This window comes from Epinephelus fuscoguttatus, linkage group LG1 (genome assembly GCF_011397635.1).
Source record: "Epinephelus fuscoguttatus linkage group LG1, E.fuscoguttatus.final_Chr_v1".
In the NCBI taxonomy this organism is placed as follows: Eukaryota; Metazoa; Chordata; class Actinopteri; order Perciformes; family Serranidae; genus Epinephelus; species Epinephelus fuscoguttatus.
Genome location: NC_064752.1, coordinates 41,295,077 through 41,317,062, shown reverse-complemented (window position 1 = coordinate 41,317,062; position 21,986 = coordinate 41,295,077). Strand labels below are relative to the sequence as shown.

The 21,986-nt window shown below is 39.0% G+C and overlaps 1 protein-coding gene across 1 annotated transcript in view; it reads left to right on the top strand.

Annotated features, from left to right (window-relative positions):
- The window catches only part of cntn4 (contactin 4), a 214,013-nt gene that overhangs the window by 120,607 nt on the left and 71,420 nt on the right, over positions 1–21,986 (top strand). The window contains exons 6-9 of the mRNA XM_049573046.1: positions 5,441–5,644; positions 9,757–9,859; positions 12,190–12,374; positions 20,697–20,836. Of these exons, the coding sequence (XP_049429003.1) occupies positions 5,441–5,644; positions 9,757–9,859; positions 12,190–12,374; positions 20,697–20,836 (632 nt within the window). The remainder of the gene's footprint in view (positions 1–5,440; positions 5,645–9,756; positions 9,860–12,189; positions 12,375–20,696; positions 20,837–21,986) is intronic.

Below are 21,986 nucleotides of genomic sequence, written 5' to 3'. Positions count from 1 at the left end.
TAGAACAGCTCGTGAATAAAGCAAGTCCAGAATATTCACAGGTGAAAAGACAAAATGCAGTTTTAAAAGTTGCCTCTACTAAATACTCTTATAATGGATAAATTGATAAATAAATAATTCAGCATTGTGTATAAAAGCATACAGTACAGTAGTGCAACAAAAATAAGAGTGTGGAGTAATTTAAGAACTCCATAATGAGAGTTGCATTTTAACTACTCCTACTATTGTATGTACATACTGACATGGAATTTCTTAAAAAAGGAATAATTTATTTTAACTGGTCTTCCTGAAACTACCTGCTCACACTGTCGAGTGAGATCTCGGCTGACAGTAAAGACACATAACTGTGTGTTCCTCCATCCACAGGAGCCCCAAGCTGATAGAGTTTTCTCCTCTCTGGGCTGTCATAAAGGATGATAGACCCGCTTTGGGATCACTGCCCACCATCTTCCAGCTCCATCTTTACATTATCGCAGGGTAGCCTAGGCGTGATTTTTAACTGTGTAAGGAGACAGACATGTTTGACTTGCACGACTTGTTCACTCTTTGAATATTCAGTGAGGTCTGTCCTTTGAAGCCGCTCCTTGGTCTCCTTTTGTGAGTGAAGCAGCTTTATTCATCGTGACTTATGCAAAGTGATCTTTAACCCAGAGGGAAACCACAAAGAACTCTTCAGGGACTTCTGCAAACCTCTCCTCAATGGATCATGTTTTGGAAAAAATAACGATTTTTTTCAGACAGACTAAAAGAAACCATGGACTTGAGTGGGACTGTGTTTTACAAAAGGGTCACTGTCAAGAAATGAATGTCATTTTATAGTGTCAAATTTGAAAAGACCTTTGCAACACCAGACTGTAATCTAAAACAACTTGTATTGTTAATTTGAGCATGTGCTGCTGTCGTCATAATACAAAAAGGGCTGATTTCCTGTTGCCATGGCAGTGATTGTAATACTGTCTCCTCGGGCAGCTGGATTTCTTCTACATTTTGTCCTGGAGATGTCCTGTTTTTATGCCATGGAGCATTGTGTAACCCATAAAATCAATGCCCTGGATGATTTTGTGAAGACGGTTGGGCCAGCTGCGTGAGACATCTCATTATGTTTTCACTCTCTGCGGCATTCTGTGGCTCATGTTGTGCCATGTTGTCATATGGGTTTTAAACATAGAACGAGAGCAGGTGCAGCCATATTCCAAAAGCACTGGAGAGGAAACAAACACAAACAACATGCCTTATCCTGCCTTGAAGTGTCCCTTGTCCCCACAGACCTCTGCTGTGCCATCACTCTGTGTTCAGCTGCAGTCACACTGACACACACACAGCAGCCAAACCCTAAGCCCGAGCCTCAAACGGTGCTGATCGGCCGCCTCTGTTGCTTCCCGTAGAGTACAGTACCTGCTCCTTTAAGCCAGCAGGAGTGAGGGATCATGCTGTGATAAATGGCCAAGCAGCTAGCGAAGGGGAAGGGTTCCTCCAAGACTGTTTACTTTAATTGCTAGTCCAGTTACAAATGGTATGGTTTGATTGAGCTCAGCAGGAAAATAGCATGTATGCATGTCAGTTTAACTGGCTGCTAAACTCCAGAGCAGCAGATCACGCCACAGCACTCGGGTTTTATTAGTTGACTTCAATAATGTAAAGAGCTCATCCAGGAGTAGATCTCGTATGAACGAGCCAAACCCACAGCAGACTATCAGTGATATACTGTATCCAATTTGCTCAACACAGGAACTAAAAGATATATGAAGGCATAAATAAGGAAAAACATTACATGAAAAACATACAATATTTCTTTCACTTCACATATGTGGAGCACATACTGTACTTGCATTTTAAAATGATGCTCACTTCTTGACATTGCAGCAGATTTTAAAATGAGGTTAGATCTGATTTCTCAGATGCCAAAGCTGTTGCAATTACGCCTACATCACATTTCTTATATCTCTGTTAGATGATGGTAGAGATGATGTCTGTGGTGAGATTATGATAGATTGGTGGCTGTGAGTGTGGCAATGATGTAGTGATTTCAAGTGTGTTTTATAAATTTTATATTCATTACATTGTGCGCTTAAAAACCTGCATTGTTCACATTTTGCTGAGCATTTGTATCTATTTAAACCGTGGTTCACACTAAATTGGATTATTGACCAGGTTAATGGAGTCACTTAATTACTTAATTCCATCTACTGTAACAGTTGGTCATTAATTATTGTTACATAGTAATTACAGAACTATCATTAGTTTATTAAATTTTCAATAATTGGCCATTGATTCTTATAATTTGTTCTCTTTCTTTAAAGCATCCCATGATGTCAAACTGGAAGCCTAATGAACCAGATAAGTGCTAAACTCAGTCTTTTGTCCTGATCTGGCCATTTACCGAACTTACACAAAATGGAGGAGCATTAAAGGTATGCTACGCAGGAACTGTCGGTCACTGTTTGCAGACAGGACATTCAGACTTGGCATCTCCTCCTTATACTGCTTGGACGTACAATGTAGGAATGTTTTTGTTGTAATGGAAAAAGCAGCTACTTTAGCAAGCTAACTAGGCACCTACCTTTCCACCATAAAATAGGCCAAGTCCGTGTTGCTTTTCATCCAGATCCTCTCCCGAAAGTAAAAGTGAAACTCCAGATACACCCTCATTCTGGAACAGGCTATTTCCGCTTGGTATTCCGCCCCTAGAATACACAAAAATAATGGACATAACCACAGTGACTTAGCTTACTGGCTTGTGGACTTCTGTTTTGAAGCGTTGGGCTTGGCACTTTGGCTGTCACCATCTTGTTATTTGGAGGGGGTAGAGTTAACCATAACGCTAGCTGCTAGCTTGGTTAGCATGGTAGATTTACAGGTAAAAGAGTTTTGGGAAAAACAGTCTTAAAACCAAACAAACAAAATGTACAAAATGTATGTAAACACCTGACTCCTTAAAGGGCATTGAATTACAACACAATGCTGAACAAGACTTGGTTACGTGACCAAAACATTAGCATTAACTTTCATGAATTGAGAACAGATTGAAAAAGCGACGGCAATGGCTACGCCTGGGCTAAACTCTGTGAATCTGGGGTTTTGCCATGGCTACGTTACCTAACCAGTGTTGCTGCCATGGTGCCTTGTCTGTAATTTTTGTACCTTACTCTTGGATGTGTGCTGCAACCTGGTCACTATGTTTTAATAAACTCCTGACATCTCCCGCGTACTGTTATTGGCTGGGGTCTATGCACCACTGCCTAAAGGTTGCAGAAAGAAAGACAGAAAGAAAGCAAGCAAGAAAGAAAAGTCTTTTTGTGTGTGGATTTCAGGACATCAGAAGTGTGTTTGGCTCTTTTTGAAATACTCCAACAACATGATGTGACATCAGGGAAAGGTTGACATTTAAACTCCAACAATGTTTTATTGATTTCAGCAGTCTGACAGGTACTTGCCAACATGATGCCCCACTTTAGTGATAAGTCACACCTTTGACAGGTTTCTCCAAGAAGGTTGAGATGACACTTTAGAAAATGGTGGCTCCCTTGTTAATACAAAACATTTTGTATCATAACCGTGATTGTATCAGCATGTCTGTACAGCTTTGTGTGTGTGCGCACGTGTGTGTGTGTCCCTTTATGATGATTCTGTGTTCCCTACCTGAATTCTTAGATTTATGTGAGTCTGTGAACGCAGTGCAGGTTGGACTCTTTATTTGTTTTTTTTCCCCCCTCAACAGCAGTTTGTTGAGTTTGAGCTGTGGGTTGAAGCATTGGTCAGTCCATCAGTTAGCAGGTTAATCAGAACTGATCAGATGAGACCTATGGGTGAAAGTAGAGGAGCAGCTGCTGCAGATGCAAATAAACACAAACTTTTAGACCTAGCGCTGGACTGCATGGGCATTAGAACACAGTCGGTTTCACCCAAAGTAGTTTAAAAAAACAGTGACCAACATGAAAATGAGAGTAGTGTCATACTAAGGAATAGAGCGTTTTATTTCTATATGATGTAATGAATGGTTAAATTTCACGTTCACTGCACCTGCACCTTTGTGCTCTGGGAGGGAGTGTGGTGCTCTGAATAACTGAATGGTATAGAGAGCTTGTTTTGTGGCTGTGTTAGCTGATAATATGATAATTATATTATGTGTAAATAATCATGCACGTGGGTTCTCAATTTACTTATTGAGCATATTGGTTGTTTTAGTGATATTTCTTTAATATTAGCTGTTTATCAGTTTATTAGCAAGATACTGTAATGTTTTCTGATGGGACACAAAAAAAAATTCTATTCATTTGCTTCAATAAATTATTTGTTCCTTGATTTGTTCAGTTCATTATTGACTCAAGATTTTATGTAACTTACTGTTAATTATACAATAGTTGGTTCCAAAGAAGTAATTTGACCGGACAAGAGGCATTTCAGGAGTACTCATAGATTGTACAGCAGCACTGGGACTTTTAATTATGCATGTATCACTCTGCTTCACCTGTGTTTTAAATAGTTTATTACATTAACTGTTTATTAGCCTATATTAACAGTCATCATAACAAACTTTGCACGTCAAAGATGACCAGTATTCCACAAATAACATATGAATTTTTTGTGAATGGTCATCAGAAGAGGACAAATGGAAGGAAATAAGCCCAGATACTTCACTGCAACCCGCCAGAGTCGATGTTGAAACGTGCTGTCTCATCAAGCTGTTAAATCATTGAAATCACATATGCTGCCAAAGCGGCTGTCACCAGACTCTTATGTCACTGCCTGCACTGTGAATGGAAACATACAGATAAATGTACATGATGCAAAGTAGCTGACCTGTAGTGACGTGTTGATCAACACAAAGTAGCAAGCTAGTGTGAAGGAACGTTTATGTGTTGCTTGGCAAAAGTCCAGTCACAGTGCAGTTGTGGGAACAGGGCTACATTTGTGTTGATGGAGCTAAATAAATGATTAAATAAAAAAACAAATCATAACCTGTTGTCGCTTATCACTGCTAATTAATAAAAGGTGCTGTTGCATAAAAGCAGTATCACACTCGAGGTCGCATGCACAGCTGATACTCAGTACAACAGCACTCCTTGTGTGATGCTTAATTGTTACCATGCCGTTATTAGAAACTCTGTTGTTGATTCTAGTTAGCTGTCTGGTGAACTGTAATTACTCATGACAGCACACACCAGTGTCTTCCAAATCCCTAGTTGAATATGCAGACTTCATCCGCATGAAAAATGGTCATTTGAAGAGACTCCAGATATTCATTTTGCAGCTCTCACTGATCCTGTCATTAATTTTCACCTTAGCATGACATAACTTTGTCACCATTTTCTCTACCCTCAGGAGGTCTAAAACTTATCATGCATCACCACCACAACCAAAATATCTCCTCTCCCATGTTTCACCACCTTTTCAGAGTCTCATTTAAAGTGAGAATTCTCGCTTTCTTCTTTATCCACAGATCTTGTATTTTCCTGGATCTTTAATGAGTACCCGACATTTGTGAAGCAGGATACTCGTCGATTCATCTCGCAGGAGACGGGGAATCTGTACATCGCCAAAGTGGAGCCCTCTGATGTTGGCAACTACACCTGCGTGGTGACCAACACCGTCACAAAGACCCGAGTTCAGGGTCCACCCACTCCACTAGTGCTCCGCAGTGATGGTGAGCCCTGCTTTTGAACACGCTAATTGCACTAAGCCAATGTTATGACAACATTCACAACCGCCACAACACATGAGACTGCTGGGGAGAAGTGTGTTCTGGTTAATTGGTCTGCATATCACAGGGTTTTGTCCTAGAATCTACTGATAACAGTATCCTGTCATAGGAACATTAATTTGGTTGCAAAAATGTACTGAGTTGGCCTTATCAGATTCATCATTTTACAGATATCGCCATTCCAAATTTGAATTTGGATGTTATATATATTTAATCTGTATTTGCACAAAGCCAATTCTCTGTTAGAACAAAATATTTCAACCCAATTGCCAGAAAAAAACTGTTGGTAATGTATGTTATCTTATATTGTACATTATGTAGCGTATATGTTGAAACTTTACATTTCAACACTGATGGCACAATCACAGCTGGAGAAGCCATCAATGTCTTTGGTAAAAAACATCCCTGTTGTGAAAACAGCCATGACTTGCTAAAGAAACACCCACATTTGGTGGCCAAAGAGCCACTGGAAACCCCGAAACGAGTCGCTAAAAAACAACTGGTTGTGTTATTTGTTGGTCTTGAGCAGTGGTCTGCAGCTTGGCAGGTGTCTCATATTGGTGACATCCACCATCCCCTTCACCTCCCTAAGATAAAGTCAGCTCATATCTCACTTTAAAAATGTTGATAATACACCTACGAAATGTGCAAATTTAACATGGCCATGGTTTGCAGAAAGGTACAGTGCTAACATTTTCTTCTGGCCACAGGTTACAGGGATATTTGAAATACAACTCGACTACATTTTATACTACACTTTTAAATAATAGCCAGTGTAAATGCTCAGTTATGTTACGAGGCTACAGCTGAACCCTCTACAGTGAGAATGTTTACTCTAACGCTGACTAAATAATGCAGTCCCAAAGTTTTCACTTTAGGAGTGCATCTACTTACACATGGAATCATGAAAAATATATCACTCCCCACCAGTCTCAAGCTCGCAACTTATGTTGTGATAATAACACGTCTCAAATATATTTACCTCTTTCCACTTTCATCATGTCTTTTGATGGTGTTTTCCCTCTTTTTTGTCACCTTCATAAGTAATAAAAAATGCACCCCTGTCACTCTGTGCTGAGATTGAGTGGGTGATTTATCACAGCAGTGCTGGAAATTTGGTCCAGTCCTGGTAGAGATGGTTTCAAGGAATACAAATGAAATTCAAAGGTTAATTATCTCTTTCTTTGCTAATTTCAGCATGTCCTTTAACATGTGGATCTGATGCTTTAGGCTGGCCTTATCAAGGCACTCTGGAGGAAAGGTCACTGTCAGCAAGTAATGTAATTGTAGGCTTCTGTCCCAGAAGGATGTTCTTTACCATATGCAATGTAATGCAGTACAAGAAATATGGACCTAAGTGTTATTTTCATGAGAAATGTTCAGTTTTAGTTAATTACAGCTGATCCCGTGCAAAAGTGAAGACTACCTCTTCTCAAAAAGCTTTGTTAGGCCTTTTTATTGGAAGATACTGTTAGTATCAGTGGTAACACAAAGTGTTAAATGAGTTATGAATGTTTCACAGGAGGTGTTGCATTTGTTGACAAGTCGATATAATGGACACTAAAGAAATACGTGCTTACCACCTCATTAAATTGCATTATTAATTGTTTGGAAACTGCTGATAAATGATTAAAGCGGGGTTAGGCCATTAAATTTTGTTTCACTGGGCAAAAAAGCCATAATAACCTTGTAGCATATTGTAATTCAAGTGGTCTGAGAGAACACTACACTTGTGCACATCTATTTGGCTCTGTTTTCAGGCTTAAGAAAATCTAGCCCATGACGGGAGACTATATGGCCAATCACATGCCACTCTCAGAGAGAGCAGCTGTCCATCATGACAATCACTGCTCGTGAACTGCCAGACCATTCTCATTCCAAAGTCATCGAAAACCAATTATTTCAGCGTCACCCAACGCCAATAGCCTCCTTTCTCGGTGGTATGATATGCAGCCAGGTGGTGTCAATATGGAACGTGTCCGGACTCACCCTTTTGTGTTGTGATGATACACCGCCAATAGACTGGGACGCCACCTGTTGTGGTGGCGTCAGGCTGAAATGCTGCCACTAACAATATATTATAAGGAAAGTCCCTTTAGGGTGGGGGGAGGTGGTGGGGATGGTGAATGGGTCTAACAAACCCTGCACTGTCACATGGGAGCCCGGTGTTTGCTTCCAGGATTTTTTTCCAAGATGTTTTTCACAGACCCAGCCATGTGCTTTTGTTGACATCCCCGCGTTGGTAGTGCATCCTGGAACGTCTACAGCAGACACAGAAGGATACCTAGTGCGTAGTATGTAGCCGTGAAAAGCCACTCTCAAAGTGACAATATGTGATGACTTGGGATGAGAACGTGTTGAAACAGCAGTCAAACTGTCAAACCAGGCAGTGCCGATCAAATATGAATCAAGATTCTGTTACTAAGTTGCCTATTTCTCACCTGAAGTGTTTTCAGAAACATATTTTAGTGTAGTAATCACAGACAATCAGAGAGACTGTATATTTCCTGTGAAAATGGAAGTGTATTTTGAAAAAGGACAACGCATGTAACAGGCAGAACTTGACACAGTGTCCTAGAATGTCAACAACCAACACACCCAGGGTACCTTGTACATTGTATCTGGATGCGAAAAGTCGATGACCAAATGTGACGAGGTCGGAGTGAGAATGGGGTGGTTCACTACTTACCTTTACACTTACCTGCAATTCTTGATAAGAGAAAAAGGTGAAAAACAAGTCTTAAATTTGGTTAAAAATTGTCTTCAACAGCATTACATTTAAGGGATTGCTACTGATAGACACCCTCATCCAGAATAACTTGTGTGATTTGAGAGATCGTTTTTTTCAAGCAATTCCTGAGCACTTCCCCTCCTTGCTTCCTTCCTTTCTTTTTTCATTATACCTCTATTTCACCGAGGCGGCGGGTCTAGCAGCAAAACATGAGTCCCACCGCGGTCACGGTGGCTAGGGTTGGGCGGGGGGGTGCAGGTTGGCACATTAAACAGGTGTCCCCTACAAAAGGTTATGGTGTGAGACAATTACCCGTCCACTTCCACCTGTCTTTTTAAAATGGGTGATAGTGCTGTGGTTACATTCCAGTATGAGACAGTTGTGATAAGGATCTGAATTAGCTTTCACAGTCACTCAGGGAGCCATCCTGATAACACATGCCTCACCAAATCAACGAGATGAAATTGGCCTGTTTCCTCCATCTCTAGAGCTATTTGTGCAACACAGACCTGAATTACAGCAATAGGGGAAAAACCTATTGTTACACTGGTGAGGATGAGAGGGGCTTAAAATACCATGTTGTGCACCCAGAATTGGCACAGCCAGGAGAAATCAAAGTAGGCCCATTACAAATTCATTGATGTAATTTACCTTAGTGTCATTTAAGGGGAAGACAAAAAAATATGCATGTGCTTTTCTCGACGATGTCAGACGCTCCAGTCTTGATTTATGAATAAGCCTCTCCCAAAGCTAGAACACCAGAGAGCCCACATCCCCGTCTTCTCCTTTATTCGGAGATTTTTAGCATGCACAGCAGCAATATTATAATCCAGCAGAGCTGCTTCACCGACAGTGAATGGGATGCTTTGTAGACACAGTGGCGGTACCCAGGGGGATTTTATGGGCCCATTTTCTGGTTCATAGCTGTTAGCACTACAACGAGATGAAACTCATCTGGATGTAAAAGCTCAAACCGTCTATGAATTCTCAAAGTTGTTTTTTCCATTCAGCATCAGTGTGTAGCATGTCCGCTGGAGAGCTGTGTTTTGGCTTCTTTTTCTCATTATTTTCAATGGGAGAGCAATGTGTGACAGCGCTGAGAGCAGAGCATGTTTCTGCTGCTCAGATCGCACAGCGTTGGAAGTTGAAAAACATTTCAGCTTATTGTAAAAAGATGGCTGTGCTTGAAAAAGATTTTCAGTAGCTGTGTTGCAACAGCAGAAGCCACAGCTAGTGTTTTTATTTAGGGCTTTTTTTTTTGCCTGAGTTGTTTAGCTTCTTCTTTTTGCACTAACACCAACACTCATTTGCATTTCTCTTTCAGGTGTGATGGGAGAATATGAGCCAAAGATTGAAGTTCAGTTTCCAGAGGTTGTTCATGTTGCCAAAGGATCCACTGTAAAGCTGGAATGCTTCGCTCTGGGAAAGTAAGCCTACTCTTTGTCAGGCTCAGCATGCTGACTCGCGTATAAAAGAAAAATATTACCAGAAGAGTGCTGGGGTATTTTTTTCATGTTTCACTGCTTTGCTGCAGTCCTCGTGTGTTTCAAGTTAGGCTGCACATCTAAGAAATTAGAGGGCACTTGTTGCGGTGAAAAATGTTCAGCTAAAATATCAGGTTTTGTAAGACAATGCACTGAAGCCCAGAGTACAGGATGAGCTAATAGGCCTAAAGCTAGATTAGTGGACAGTTTTACTTAATTCTGTGGAGTAATTGTTGGAGCTTAACCTTCACCAGGGAATGAAACCCCTTATGTGTACCTGATATGCCCCTTAAAGGAATACTTCACCCACAATATAACCATTAATATATCAGTTACTCACTATGTATTACCTTGAATCTGTGAAGAAAACTACGCCTCAACTGAAAACAATAAAGCAGAATGAAAGACAGTATAACCTGATAACCCGTAACCTGATATTAACTCACATGCCCTTAAATACCATGTACAAGTTTAAGATCTCAAATGTCTCAATTTGCAAGATTAAGCACAGAGTGCTCGAATTAACCTCGAATCGTTTCATTAAAATCCTTAAAATTTCGTGAAAGAGCAGGCTGAGGAGTAAAATGTTTAGAACTTTGGCCTTTTTATAATCAAATTCAGCTTTTTACACTCTAAATGTACATTTTACATGACCACTATATTATTATTATAATATTCCTGGGGAAAGTTTAAAGGAATACTTCACCCACAAAATTACCACTTCATTTACTCACTGCATGTTACCTTGTATTCTTAAAGAAAATGTTTTTCTTGCAGGCCTCCATGATAAACTGGAAATCCCAAAAAGGCAACCATCCGTCATTCTTGTGCAGTATAATCCAAGGCTCATTTAATGTGTGCTCAGTATTTTCCAAACACAGTCATTTCTAACTTAAACCTTTTGAAACACTTCTGTCTACAAGTGATATTGCATTTGTTTGGGTAGTACTGAGCATACAACTGTACAAATGAGCCTCAGATTATACTGTAGGAGTTGCGTGACAGTTTGTAAACTGATGTTTTGATATAGCTTTGTTGTTGTTAAATTTGGACCCTGTTAATGTAAATTCATGAAGAACAGTCGCCTTTTTGGATTCTCCTTTCATCGCGGAGGCATACAAGAAAAACAAGTATTCTTCATGAATTCAAGGTAATACATGGTGAGTCATTGATATACAAATCATCATTCTGTGGGTGAAATATTCCTTTAAAGGGGAACACCACCTAAATAAAGAATTCAAGTGAGTTATTTCCATGTCCTGAAAGTCCAATCAATATTTGTGAACATGAGCTACTCGTTCTTGAAGCCATAAACCAGAGAAGTAAATCTCAAACTTGTGATGTCATGGGGTATAAAGTCTGGAGCTGCTCCAAAGACAATGAAGGGAAACCTGATTTTTGTGGACCCATGGATTTTTTCTTTTAGGTTTTATACCCAAATGAGCTTTTTGCTATTGTTGTGTTCTCTGTTCTAAAACAGAAAAATGTACCCACATACTCAGAACATTCCCCTGGACACTCTCAGTGTACTGTGAACATCTTTCCAATTCACTGTCTATGGTGCAGCTCCAGACTTAGTGCCCTATGACATCACAAATAGTAGTTTTTTGGATCTGAGAGAGAATTGATTTTTATTTACTAATATTTTAGACTGTCTTAGACCATGCTAATAATATGTATGAATTTGGGAGATTAGCGAACTTCCCCTTTAAACTGTCCTTATTAATAATTTAGTGGAGTGGCCAAGGAATGTGTGTATTTAAGATGTAAAAAAGTTGAATTTGATCCTTAAAAGACCTGAACATTGTGCTTGCAGGGATTTTAATGAAATAATTAAAGGTTAATTTGATCATCCTATCCTTAATCTTCCAAATGAAGGTACACTTGAGACATTAAATTCAAATATTTAAGAGACTGTGAGTAATATTAGGTTGAATGTGTATAGATAATGAGAAAATTGACTCGCACTGTCTTTAATTCAGCTCTAATTCAGTAATAAGGCATAAGAACATGTTTGGTAAATGTTGTGAAAGTTCACTTTTAGCAGTTTTGTTTTTGTCAATCAATAATCAGTTTGTATAGCATAAGGTTTTCTGCACAATAACTGATTTGCACACAAAAAATAGACAGGTAACAGTTATTTTCTACTTGGTGTCAAATCAAAATAACCTCTTAATAGATCAGACTCTGCACTTTTTTTCTTGTTATATATTCTTTTTTAATTGAAAGCTGTGACTTCAGAGGGTTAAACGTCTCTGTGTATCTCCTCCCAGCCCAGTACCATCTATAAACTGGAGGAGAGTGGATGGTGTACCCTTCCCCAGGAAAGTAGACATGAGGAAAGCCAGCGGCGTCTTGGAAATCCCATATTTCCAGCAGGAGGACGCCGGCACGTACGAGTGTGTGGCAGAGAACTCCAGGGGAATGAACACAGTGAAAGGGAAGCTCTCTTTCTACGGTAGGTGATCCTGACATGCATGAATATTTGACCAGCGTGAACCACATCTGTCAGACCTGCTCAGACTGAGAAGCAACACAAGCAGACACAACTGGTCTTATAAAGCAGTCAGTGGCGATCAGCAGAGGCTCATGTGGCGTAGCTACACGAGGAGGGAGGCTCGTTTTAACGGCACATCAAAATGATTAAAGGCTGTCAGCCATGATGCCTCTAATATTTTGATCCAGATTAAAGGAGTGATGCGGATGAGGCTGAGCCCTTGGATACGACCTTGTTGGTGAGCCTTGTATTGGGTTCCACCAGATGGCATCATGATTGACATCCAGCTTGACTGGAGATCAAAGCCGTTAAATGTACTATACATAGGCCGGTGGCACATATGTCAGGGACATAATCTGCACAGCAGCATCTGGATCGACAGGAAGGAGGTTAGCAGATTCGCTCATTGGCGCCTATAGTCCTGAAGATGGAGTCACACCTACTGAGTTCAGATACTAGAAGTCATAATATCTACTGTCACTTCATTCCAACTTGACAGTAATTATGATCTTTGTTAAACTGACATCTATATATAGCATGACATATATATTGTTAAATACACTAGTTGGTCAGTACAGAGCTTCACTGTAGGAACTTGATATTTTGGAATTCAACAATTATTCCACTTTCTCAAAAAGATTGTCGTGACTAATCTTCAGGTTAAAGTAGTGTGATTTCATTGTTCCTAAACGAGACCTCACTAAGGTAGCACTTGTGGGGTGTTGTTTTTTTGTCTTTTCTTTTCTTTTCTTTTCTTGTATGTTTAACGATGCTCGTTATTTCCTTCTCCGTTTTCTGTATAGTCTTGAAAATCCTATACAAATAGACAAATTCGTCATAAAATGTCACGTTAAAGACACCTCCATGTACTGTATGTATGTACTTACTTTTGCCTACAGAAGCGAATTGCATTCACTGAATAAAAAACAAAATGGACACTTTATCTCACAATTACGACATAAGATCTTGTAAATACGAGATCCCAATGTTGTAATTACAAGATCTGCATTGTTGCTTTTGTTGATGTCCCGTTGTGGGTTGCCATATGCTTTTGTTGGGAAGGTAATTTATATATTTTAGATATTTCACAGTTTTACAGCAAATGGCTACACCAACGTCAGGATCTCCTAATAATTACGAGACATTAGGATTTCATAATTATGAGATAAGGTGTCAATGTTTTGCTTTATTCAGTGAATGCAAAGTGCATTTGCCCATATTAAATGGGTGTCTTCTTTGAAAAGGCTTTCTGATCTAATGATATGATAAAGTATGAATCTATGGATCAATTATGTATTTCAGTGTAAATAAAAAAAGTATGAAACCACATTAAAAAAAAAAAAAAACATTTGCCCATTGTGACAAGAAAATGTAATTAGCTCTGGAAATATTTTAGGTTTACCAACATGGTCACAGCGCCATAGTAAATAATTAAATATCTTTTAATTGTATTATAGTTTGTTACTAACTGCATACAAACCGCAAACAAAATACCATAAGGAATCATAAAGGGCCGTAATCACCTATTTAACAACTGTGAAGGGGCATTTTTTGTTGATTTTCAATTTTCTGCAACCCAACCCTACAGGAAGTTCCCCCCAGGAGATTTTTTTTGGAATTTCACAGCTAAACAAACAATTTAAGAACATTCAGAGACAAGAATCTTAGATAGGGTACTCGCAGTTTTGATGGCTAAGTGCCATTTTAAGGCCCACATACTCTAAACCCACTGCAGAGAACTAGCGGCTATGGAAGCCCCCTGCTGCATCGCTAGAGCTCAGCCAACTAGTTGCACATAAACACACCACAAAGACTACAGCTGACGGCCAACCAGCACTAATGATTTGCACCTGCATGAGAGGAAATAACTCTCCACACCAGCAGACAGCGGTAGTCTGCATTTGTCATCAAAAAGGGAAAGCTAGCATCATGACGCCAGCTAGCAAACTAACAACACAATGTAATGTTGAAAGTATGGAGCATATTTATTATGCACCAGTGAACAATAACTCAAACCATCACACTTATTTCTGCTAAAGAGCACAATGGCAAAAGAAAAGTAATCTTACTTTATGTAACATATTTGTTTGGTCTCACTCCCTCTTGACTTTAGCAATATTTTCTTCACTGTTGTTTCTCTTCTCGTGTGCTGCCAGTCATAAACATTTCATACACCGATAGGCTCCACCATTGCCAGCGTTGATTCCAACAACAGGCAACAGTGCAGGGCACACCACACCAACTAGGGTGAGAGAAGCTACCCGACGACCAAACATTGGCTTGGCATGTCAGGGCCTTTAGGGGGCAGCATATGATTGAGGGCCACTCAGAAAAAGTGCACACACTGACTTTTTAATGACCTTTTTATGACATTTTAATGACTTGTTTTTATGACATATTACACTATGACTTTTTGCAACCTTTTTATGACAGTTTCATAGCATACTAACACTTTACCAAAAATATAACATTCAACAGTTAGGGCAGTAATAGGGCCTACATACTGTAATATTACATCCTAGTTTTTCCCAATTTAATACATCTGAAACTAATGAAACAGACAGTACAGTGTTTGACATTGATTGTCCCCACAGCAGTCGAGCAACAGCTTCTGCTACGGTACGGCAACACCACTTGGACAAACCACATGCAGGACTACAATACAGTGTAATGCTAGAACCTGCAGTAATAATAATGGCAATTTGTTAAGTTTATTTATGATTATTTTGGACGGTAGTGCATGGTTGCCTTTTGTAGTATAGCACTTTTTTTCTGTTTTTCTATATTTAATCAATATATTGGCAGGGCATATAGGGGGGACGTGTCCCCCTAATATATTACTATTACTATATACCCCTAGTATAGTATATAGTAGTCTTGTTCTTTGAATTAAACTTTATTTGAGGATACAGTTTTTATTTTTTGTGACTTATCAACACCAGACAGAAACTCGCGGGGACAGGAATGGTTTAGAGAGGAGGGACTAATATTATAAATCATATTTGTCTATCTGTGCTGTATAAATAATCAAAGTTATCAAACCTCCCAGACCATACAAGTTTAACACACCTATCCTGATGACTTCCTATCATCACAAATAATATGGTCATGAATGAATGGATAAAACGATACCATTACATTCATACGTTAATAATATTTTAGCCAGGACTGATGTGTTCAGGTTTGGCAGGCTGCTCACTTGCTCTCTGAACAAACTATGGATTTTCCTCCCACCTCAACTGCTCTCTGTTTTCTTCCTTCTGATTTTCTCCCCTTCAAGTCATGCTGTGTCAGCTGTCAAAAATAACTCATTTGGGGCATTAAACAATTTGCCGTGATTTACAGCGGCGCTGGAAGCCCTTCGCCTCGTTCACTATAACAGCCCAAGAGCACGCTGTGATCCACCAAGGCTTGATTTGTCCTTTTGAGCTGTGGCCCCGCTCTCATTTTTGATGTGTTTTGTCAGTCTCTCTCTCTCTCTCTCTCTCTGCTGCTGCTGCTGTCTGCAGCCAGGTGATAAAAATCAGTAATCTTATTTTGAACTCCCTTTGAATTAAGCCTTTGAGACATTCGTCAGCAGTGTAAGCCAATGGGGGAATCGATAAGGGTATCTCTTGTGCATCCAAGCAAGCTACAGTGGAAAGAGAGCTGGGCTTTGTGTTAGACAGGAAGAAATGAAGGTGTTACTTTACGGTGGCACTATGGTCACTTTAAAACATTCTCACACTTATTCACCCTTAAATCCCACTCACACAGTAGGCCTAATGTGTTTAGAGTTTATTGTCCTGTATATAAAGGAGGTGTATTTCAAATTTACAATAGTGTTTAAAAACAGGAATTCTTTAACTGCATTGAGGTTTGAGGATGACGTTCAAACTCAAACTGAAATTAGACTCATTACATTTTCATGCAAACTGAGCTCTTTGGGTCTGGTACATTTTGCCACTGACTTTCTTCATAATTCTGTGTTGGAAGCAGTTTTTGACCACTACACAAGCCAAAGACGAGAACTTTTGTTAAATTTTCAAGCTTTTCCAAGCTTGGAAAAGAAATGGCTGTTTGCTCCCTTGTTGATGTTGATATTACTCAGAGGGAAAGTAAATGCGAGGCTGTGACAGGTTAGTTTCCCCTGTTGTATTCACATCTGCGTTTCTGCAGACTTTACCGCTGCATTATCTCATAGTGATTTCACTGATAAGGCAAATCCCCATCTTTCCTCTGCTTTAGCCACTTGACGTTTGTTCTGATTGTATGCGCGCTTGGCCCCGGTGCAGGCAGAGATGGGCTGCCTGCTTTCATTTGGTAAGCGTTGACTGAGAGTCGATACGTTCGCGGCGTGTGAGGGATAGAGTGAGGGACCCTGTCAGTGAGGTGAAAAATAAAAAAGACCAACAACAACAACAATGCAGTCCTGGAAGGTGCAGTGGGTGGGGCAGCTCAGCCAGGCTCTGATAGAGGGTTGCGGTAGCATGAATGGATGTGAAGCTAAATGAGTGGTGATGTTGGAGCCTTATAGAGTAACTTTCTACCATCTTTCCCTGTGGGCTCTTTTCTAAACACACATAGCTCAAAGACTTCTTCAGGCGTAGGGACTGGTAATAAAAGACTGATACCAGTGGCACCCTCAGAAATTTTTTATAGTGGTGACCTGATGGGGCAACTGAAAATATTGGGGTGCCACACCAAAACCTAAAGCCATAACTGAATTTCAGGACTTCCATTATGCTGTTGAGGTATATAGGCTAGTTGAAAACTGTCAGTATGGATATTTGCACACTGATTTAATTTGGTTTCTGACTTTACAGTTATTCTTATTGATTATCTGAGGTGTGCAGATTAATACCAGTACAGTGAACATTTCGAGTTCCACAACAATCCTGTGTTATGTATCTCTACATGTTAGGTGATTCATTGTTCTTCAAATAGGCTGGTTATCCTTTTTCTTAAAAAGACAAATATACAGCTTTAATTTGAAGAAAAACATTCACTGTAAAAAAAAAAAAAAAACATTTGCTGGGAACAAGCCCTCTCAAGTTTAGGGGAAACTCCTGGGTACCCATAGGAACCCATTTTCATTCAGATATCTTGAGGTGAGAATTCAAAGGAACCTTTGATAATGGCCATGCCAGTTGTTCCCATGGCAAAATTGAGCCTTTGCAGTGTTATTTAGTGCCCTTCCTGACAAGCCATGCCAACATGGCTGGTACCAATTGATGCCTTACCTTGTCTCATTTCACAAGATAGTGCTACCGCTGTACAAGCTGTATAAAATGACCGAGCCACACCCCTATAACGACGGTAATATTGACCTTCAATAAATTTTGCCAGGGACGGCCACTGGGGGGGCCATCATTGTAGCAGGGCACCCCGTGGACTCCCTTGGGGCACCACTGGGAGACACTGCAGGTGAAAACTTTTTATTTATATATTTATTTAATGCACTGGTCAATTTTAATTTTTAGGGCTTTTTTGCTTCCAAAATGTCCAAAATACACATTTTTCTATTTATCTTATTTAACCCAGAAAGCACATATTTGATAATTTAATGTTTCATTTGTATATTTAAGCATAACATTTCAGAAGACCTTTAATAAAAAATGATTATCTTAACATAAGTAATTAGCCTTGAAGTTTCATGGTGATATCTATCTATCTATCTATCTATCTATCTATCTATCTATTATTATTATTATTATTATTATTGTTATTATTATTATTATTATTATTATTATTATGTCATTTATTTATTTTTATCCATTTCATCTATAATTTCTCTTTTTTTTGTCTTAAAATGTAAAGAACTTTACTCTGAAAGGGTATTTTCTCAAAATGAGTTTTTTGTACCGTTGTTGTTGTTGTTCTTGTTGTTGTTGCCTCATACTCTGAGCCTGAAATCTTCACTCCAGGAGCACTTACAGACACCAAACTCTTCAGTTGTATTCCCATCTAAATTCTTAAGGTTTTTACACGGGGGTTTATTCATTTATCAGTCACAGCCTGATTTATATACAGTAACATTTTATTCCTAAAAACATTTTTTTTATGGCTGTTGACAGTATTTCCTGATTTATGGAGTTGTGCAAAGAAATAACCAAAATCACCTCAGCACAACCCTTAACTCTTAATATGTCAACAAAATGAAACAAGAAACAAGAATTTTGAATCCTGCTTTGTCCAGTGTTTAGATTTCTGTTCTGAAAATGTACACTGAAAAAAGAGAATTGTTGGACCAACTTAATTAAATTACTTCAATTGGTAACACTACAGAATTAGGTTTTAACAAAGTAATATCAGCAAGTTAAATTAACACAATTGTTTTAAGTCAGATGTACTTTAACAATTTGATTGCTTTCACAGTTTGAATTAATGCAAATTAATTTTAAGGCAAGTCAACGTAAAGTTTCCTATTCTGCCAACTTAATATTTGCTGTACCCAAAACTAAAATACTACTTATTTACAACCTAATAATTTTGGTTTGGGGGAAGGCAGTTTTGGTACTATCCTTAGAAGGATATTTTAGTTTTTTAAATACAACCAAAACACTGTCTTAGAAATTAAACGTTAGTTTAAAAAAATAATGCCATACTCAAATCTGTTTGTTTATGCTTTATCATACAGACAAACATGCAAACTTTACGGTCCCCAACATGAAAAAATATGCACAAAAAATAACAGAACCATTTTTCCCCATGAATTTGTTAGCAAAGTGCAACTGTAAGTCTGAGCATATATGTAATTAGACAATGTTCCATTTGCATATGTATAGAGTTATTAATCTACTGGGGAAGTTTCATGATACCTGTTAGGTAAAAGTTTGAACCTATTCACCTCTAGCCAAAATTGATTTAAAATATATCAATGTGAATAATTTCATTTTTTATTTGTAACATAACACAACCACAACAAAGAGAAGATTGACATGGACGTTCCGTCATGTAGTTTGACAGTAAATGTCTTTTCTCTGTAGCAGGAAAAATAACAGAAACATCAGCTTCCTGTCAAAGGAGCTTGTAACCCTTTTTACTGTTTGTACAGACAGCAGCAGCACAGCCTCCATACCAGTTAAATGTTAATGACCCTAGCCAACCTTGTGCCGCAGCCTCAGTTGCCAAAGGGGTATTAGAAGCATATAGTACAGCACATGATCCACAAATACAAATATTCCTCTGATACTGGAAGGACTTTGATGTTGAATCTGTCCAGGACTCCAACATAAATACACAAGACCGCACAAATACCCCCCTCCGGTCTCTGCATCCACCTCCTTTTTATCTGTCGTCACTCTGTGTTTCTGAACACCCACATACACACACTCTAGCTCTAGCATTGACTACATGCTGAAGTTGTAATGCATAGAGATAGAGTGCGGATACATTTGCAGTTATTGGATTTCTTGCAGTGTTATCCTGCTTTACTCGAAGGCAAAATACTGTATAGCAGAAGCCAATTAAAGCAGGATTGTACTGTTAGTGAAAAGCCTCCACACAGGTCAGTCCTTGAGAGTGGCATTAGGTGAGATCTGTGGAATGGAAACGTGCAGTCAGCCATTACTCTTGCCCTGCCACTGGCCTTGTGTGATATAGGATGATGGTGACTTGACCTACACATCATCCACAATGTACAGAGCATTACACAGAAAGAGCTTTTGCTGATCTGCTTTTATGTACCACTTTTTTTCACTTAATCATTGACTAGCCTACTCTTGGTTAGTTAGATAAAGACCTGATACTTCACAAGTTAGAGAGGGACTGAGTAAATAATGGATATAAAAAAGAAGTGAACACCAGTAACACTGGCTTCCATGCTGCTTTTTGCCATTTGCCAACCTGTTTTCCAGTCTGTCAGTGATGTCAGACGAGATGCACCAGTCAAAAAAATAAAAAAAATAATAAAAAATAAAACTCTGCTGGTTACTGGCAATGGGCTAGCAGTCTGTTGCCTGTTTTAACAGGTTTTCCTGTGTTTAAAAACCCGCATATATGCAAGAATTTGAATGGAAAATGGGTATAACATTACACTAAATGTAATAAGTTATATCAATGTGGTGAATTACTTAAAATAGTTACATTACTTATGAATTTTTAAGAGGGTAACTAATAATCTGTAACCTTTTACATTTCAAAACTAACCTTCTCAACACTGAGCTTTCGCTACTTCTTAAAAGCCTTATTGCTGTGAGCACATGGTCATAATTGAAAGTGACAGATAAGCGTGTTAACATTGTTACCAACAATCTCTAAATCCACATGTTGAGTTCACTGTCCTATTTTCACTGTTTTCAGCTCCTCCTCATCTCATTGAGAAACCCCAAGATGTCCAGAAACTCATTGATGACTCGTTGGTGTGGGAGTGTAAAGCCACAGGGAAGCCAAAGCCTTCTTACAGGTGGATGAAAAATGGAGAGAACCTGGAGTCTGCGGAGGTGAGATCTGCCAAGCACCAGTGTTTCTTTAGAACTAAAGATAAAGTTCTGCTTCCAGGGTTAGATTTAAGACAGCAGCTTTGGCACAGATGCTCATACTCTGTGTGGCTGAAAGAAGAGTATGAGCAACCATGTACTGTACTTTCAAAGCTTTATTGTGCTGTTTGTTCAAGCTTTATTGACTAATTACCATGCATTATTGTCTCCTTCATTACAACATGGTGCCTGCTGTGCAGCAATACATTATGTTATTCACTTCTGCAAAACAGCATTTGTTTAAAAGGAATTAGACTGTGTCTGCTGTGCTTTGCTGTGCTAAGAGACTCAACTGTAAACAGGCCAAGTATTTCATGCTAGTATGGAAAGCACAGTGTTCTAAGAGCCACTCTAATCTTCCCTTAAATCTGTCTTCAACAAATACAGTAATTAATCCTGTGTCACCAAATATGAAAAAGTAGGATTCTCTATATAAACACTGTATATCCTACTTTCATTCTAGCTCCCCGCCCCCACTGAGTTCCCATTATGGGTACAACTATGAGAGATGAGCCTGTTGGGTCTCCGACCAGCCTACTTTTACGTCTAACTTTAACTCAAGTCCGTTGTTGGCAAATGCAAAAATATGATTCGTCATATTGGATTACTATATTGGATCCTTTAGCCGGGTTGTTTGGAAAAGATTGATTGGGCACTCAGGCACAGCTTGCACCTGATAAATAAACAGACATTATGCTAATTTGCTTCATTATGCAAAAAAGGCGACAAACACACCAGAGGATATCGATCAGTACTTGAATGTTATACATGTTGTTGGAATGAACCCAGTCTGTTGTTATATTACTGGAGGCAACACTGCACAGCACAGCCTCTTTCTCATAAAAAAAAACAACACACATTTGGCTTCTATCAGGGTAGAATAATCAACAATCTGTTTAGCCAATGGCTAAAAATTTTTATTAAAACCTTTTGTAAGGTAACACTCTTGTGTTTGTTTACTACAAACAAACAAGAAAGCCCATCTGTTTTAATGTGTGAGATTATGTGTTTGTTTCTCTTATTAGATACTTGCAAAACAGTAAATATTAGATGGCTGATTTCTAATGCATGCTGTGTTTTTTTTTGTTAATGCAACATTACCCCTAACACTGCT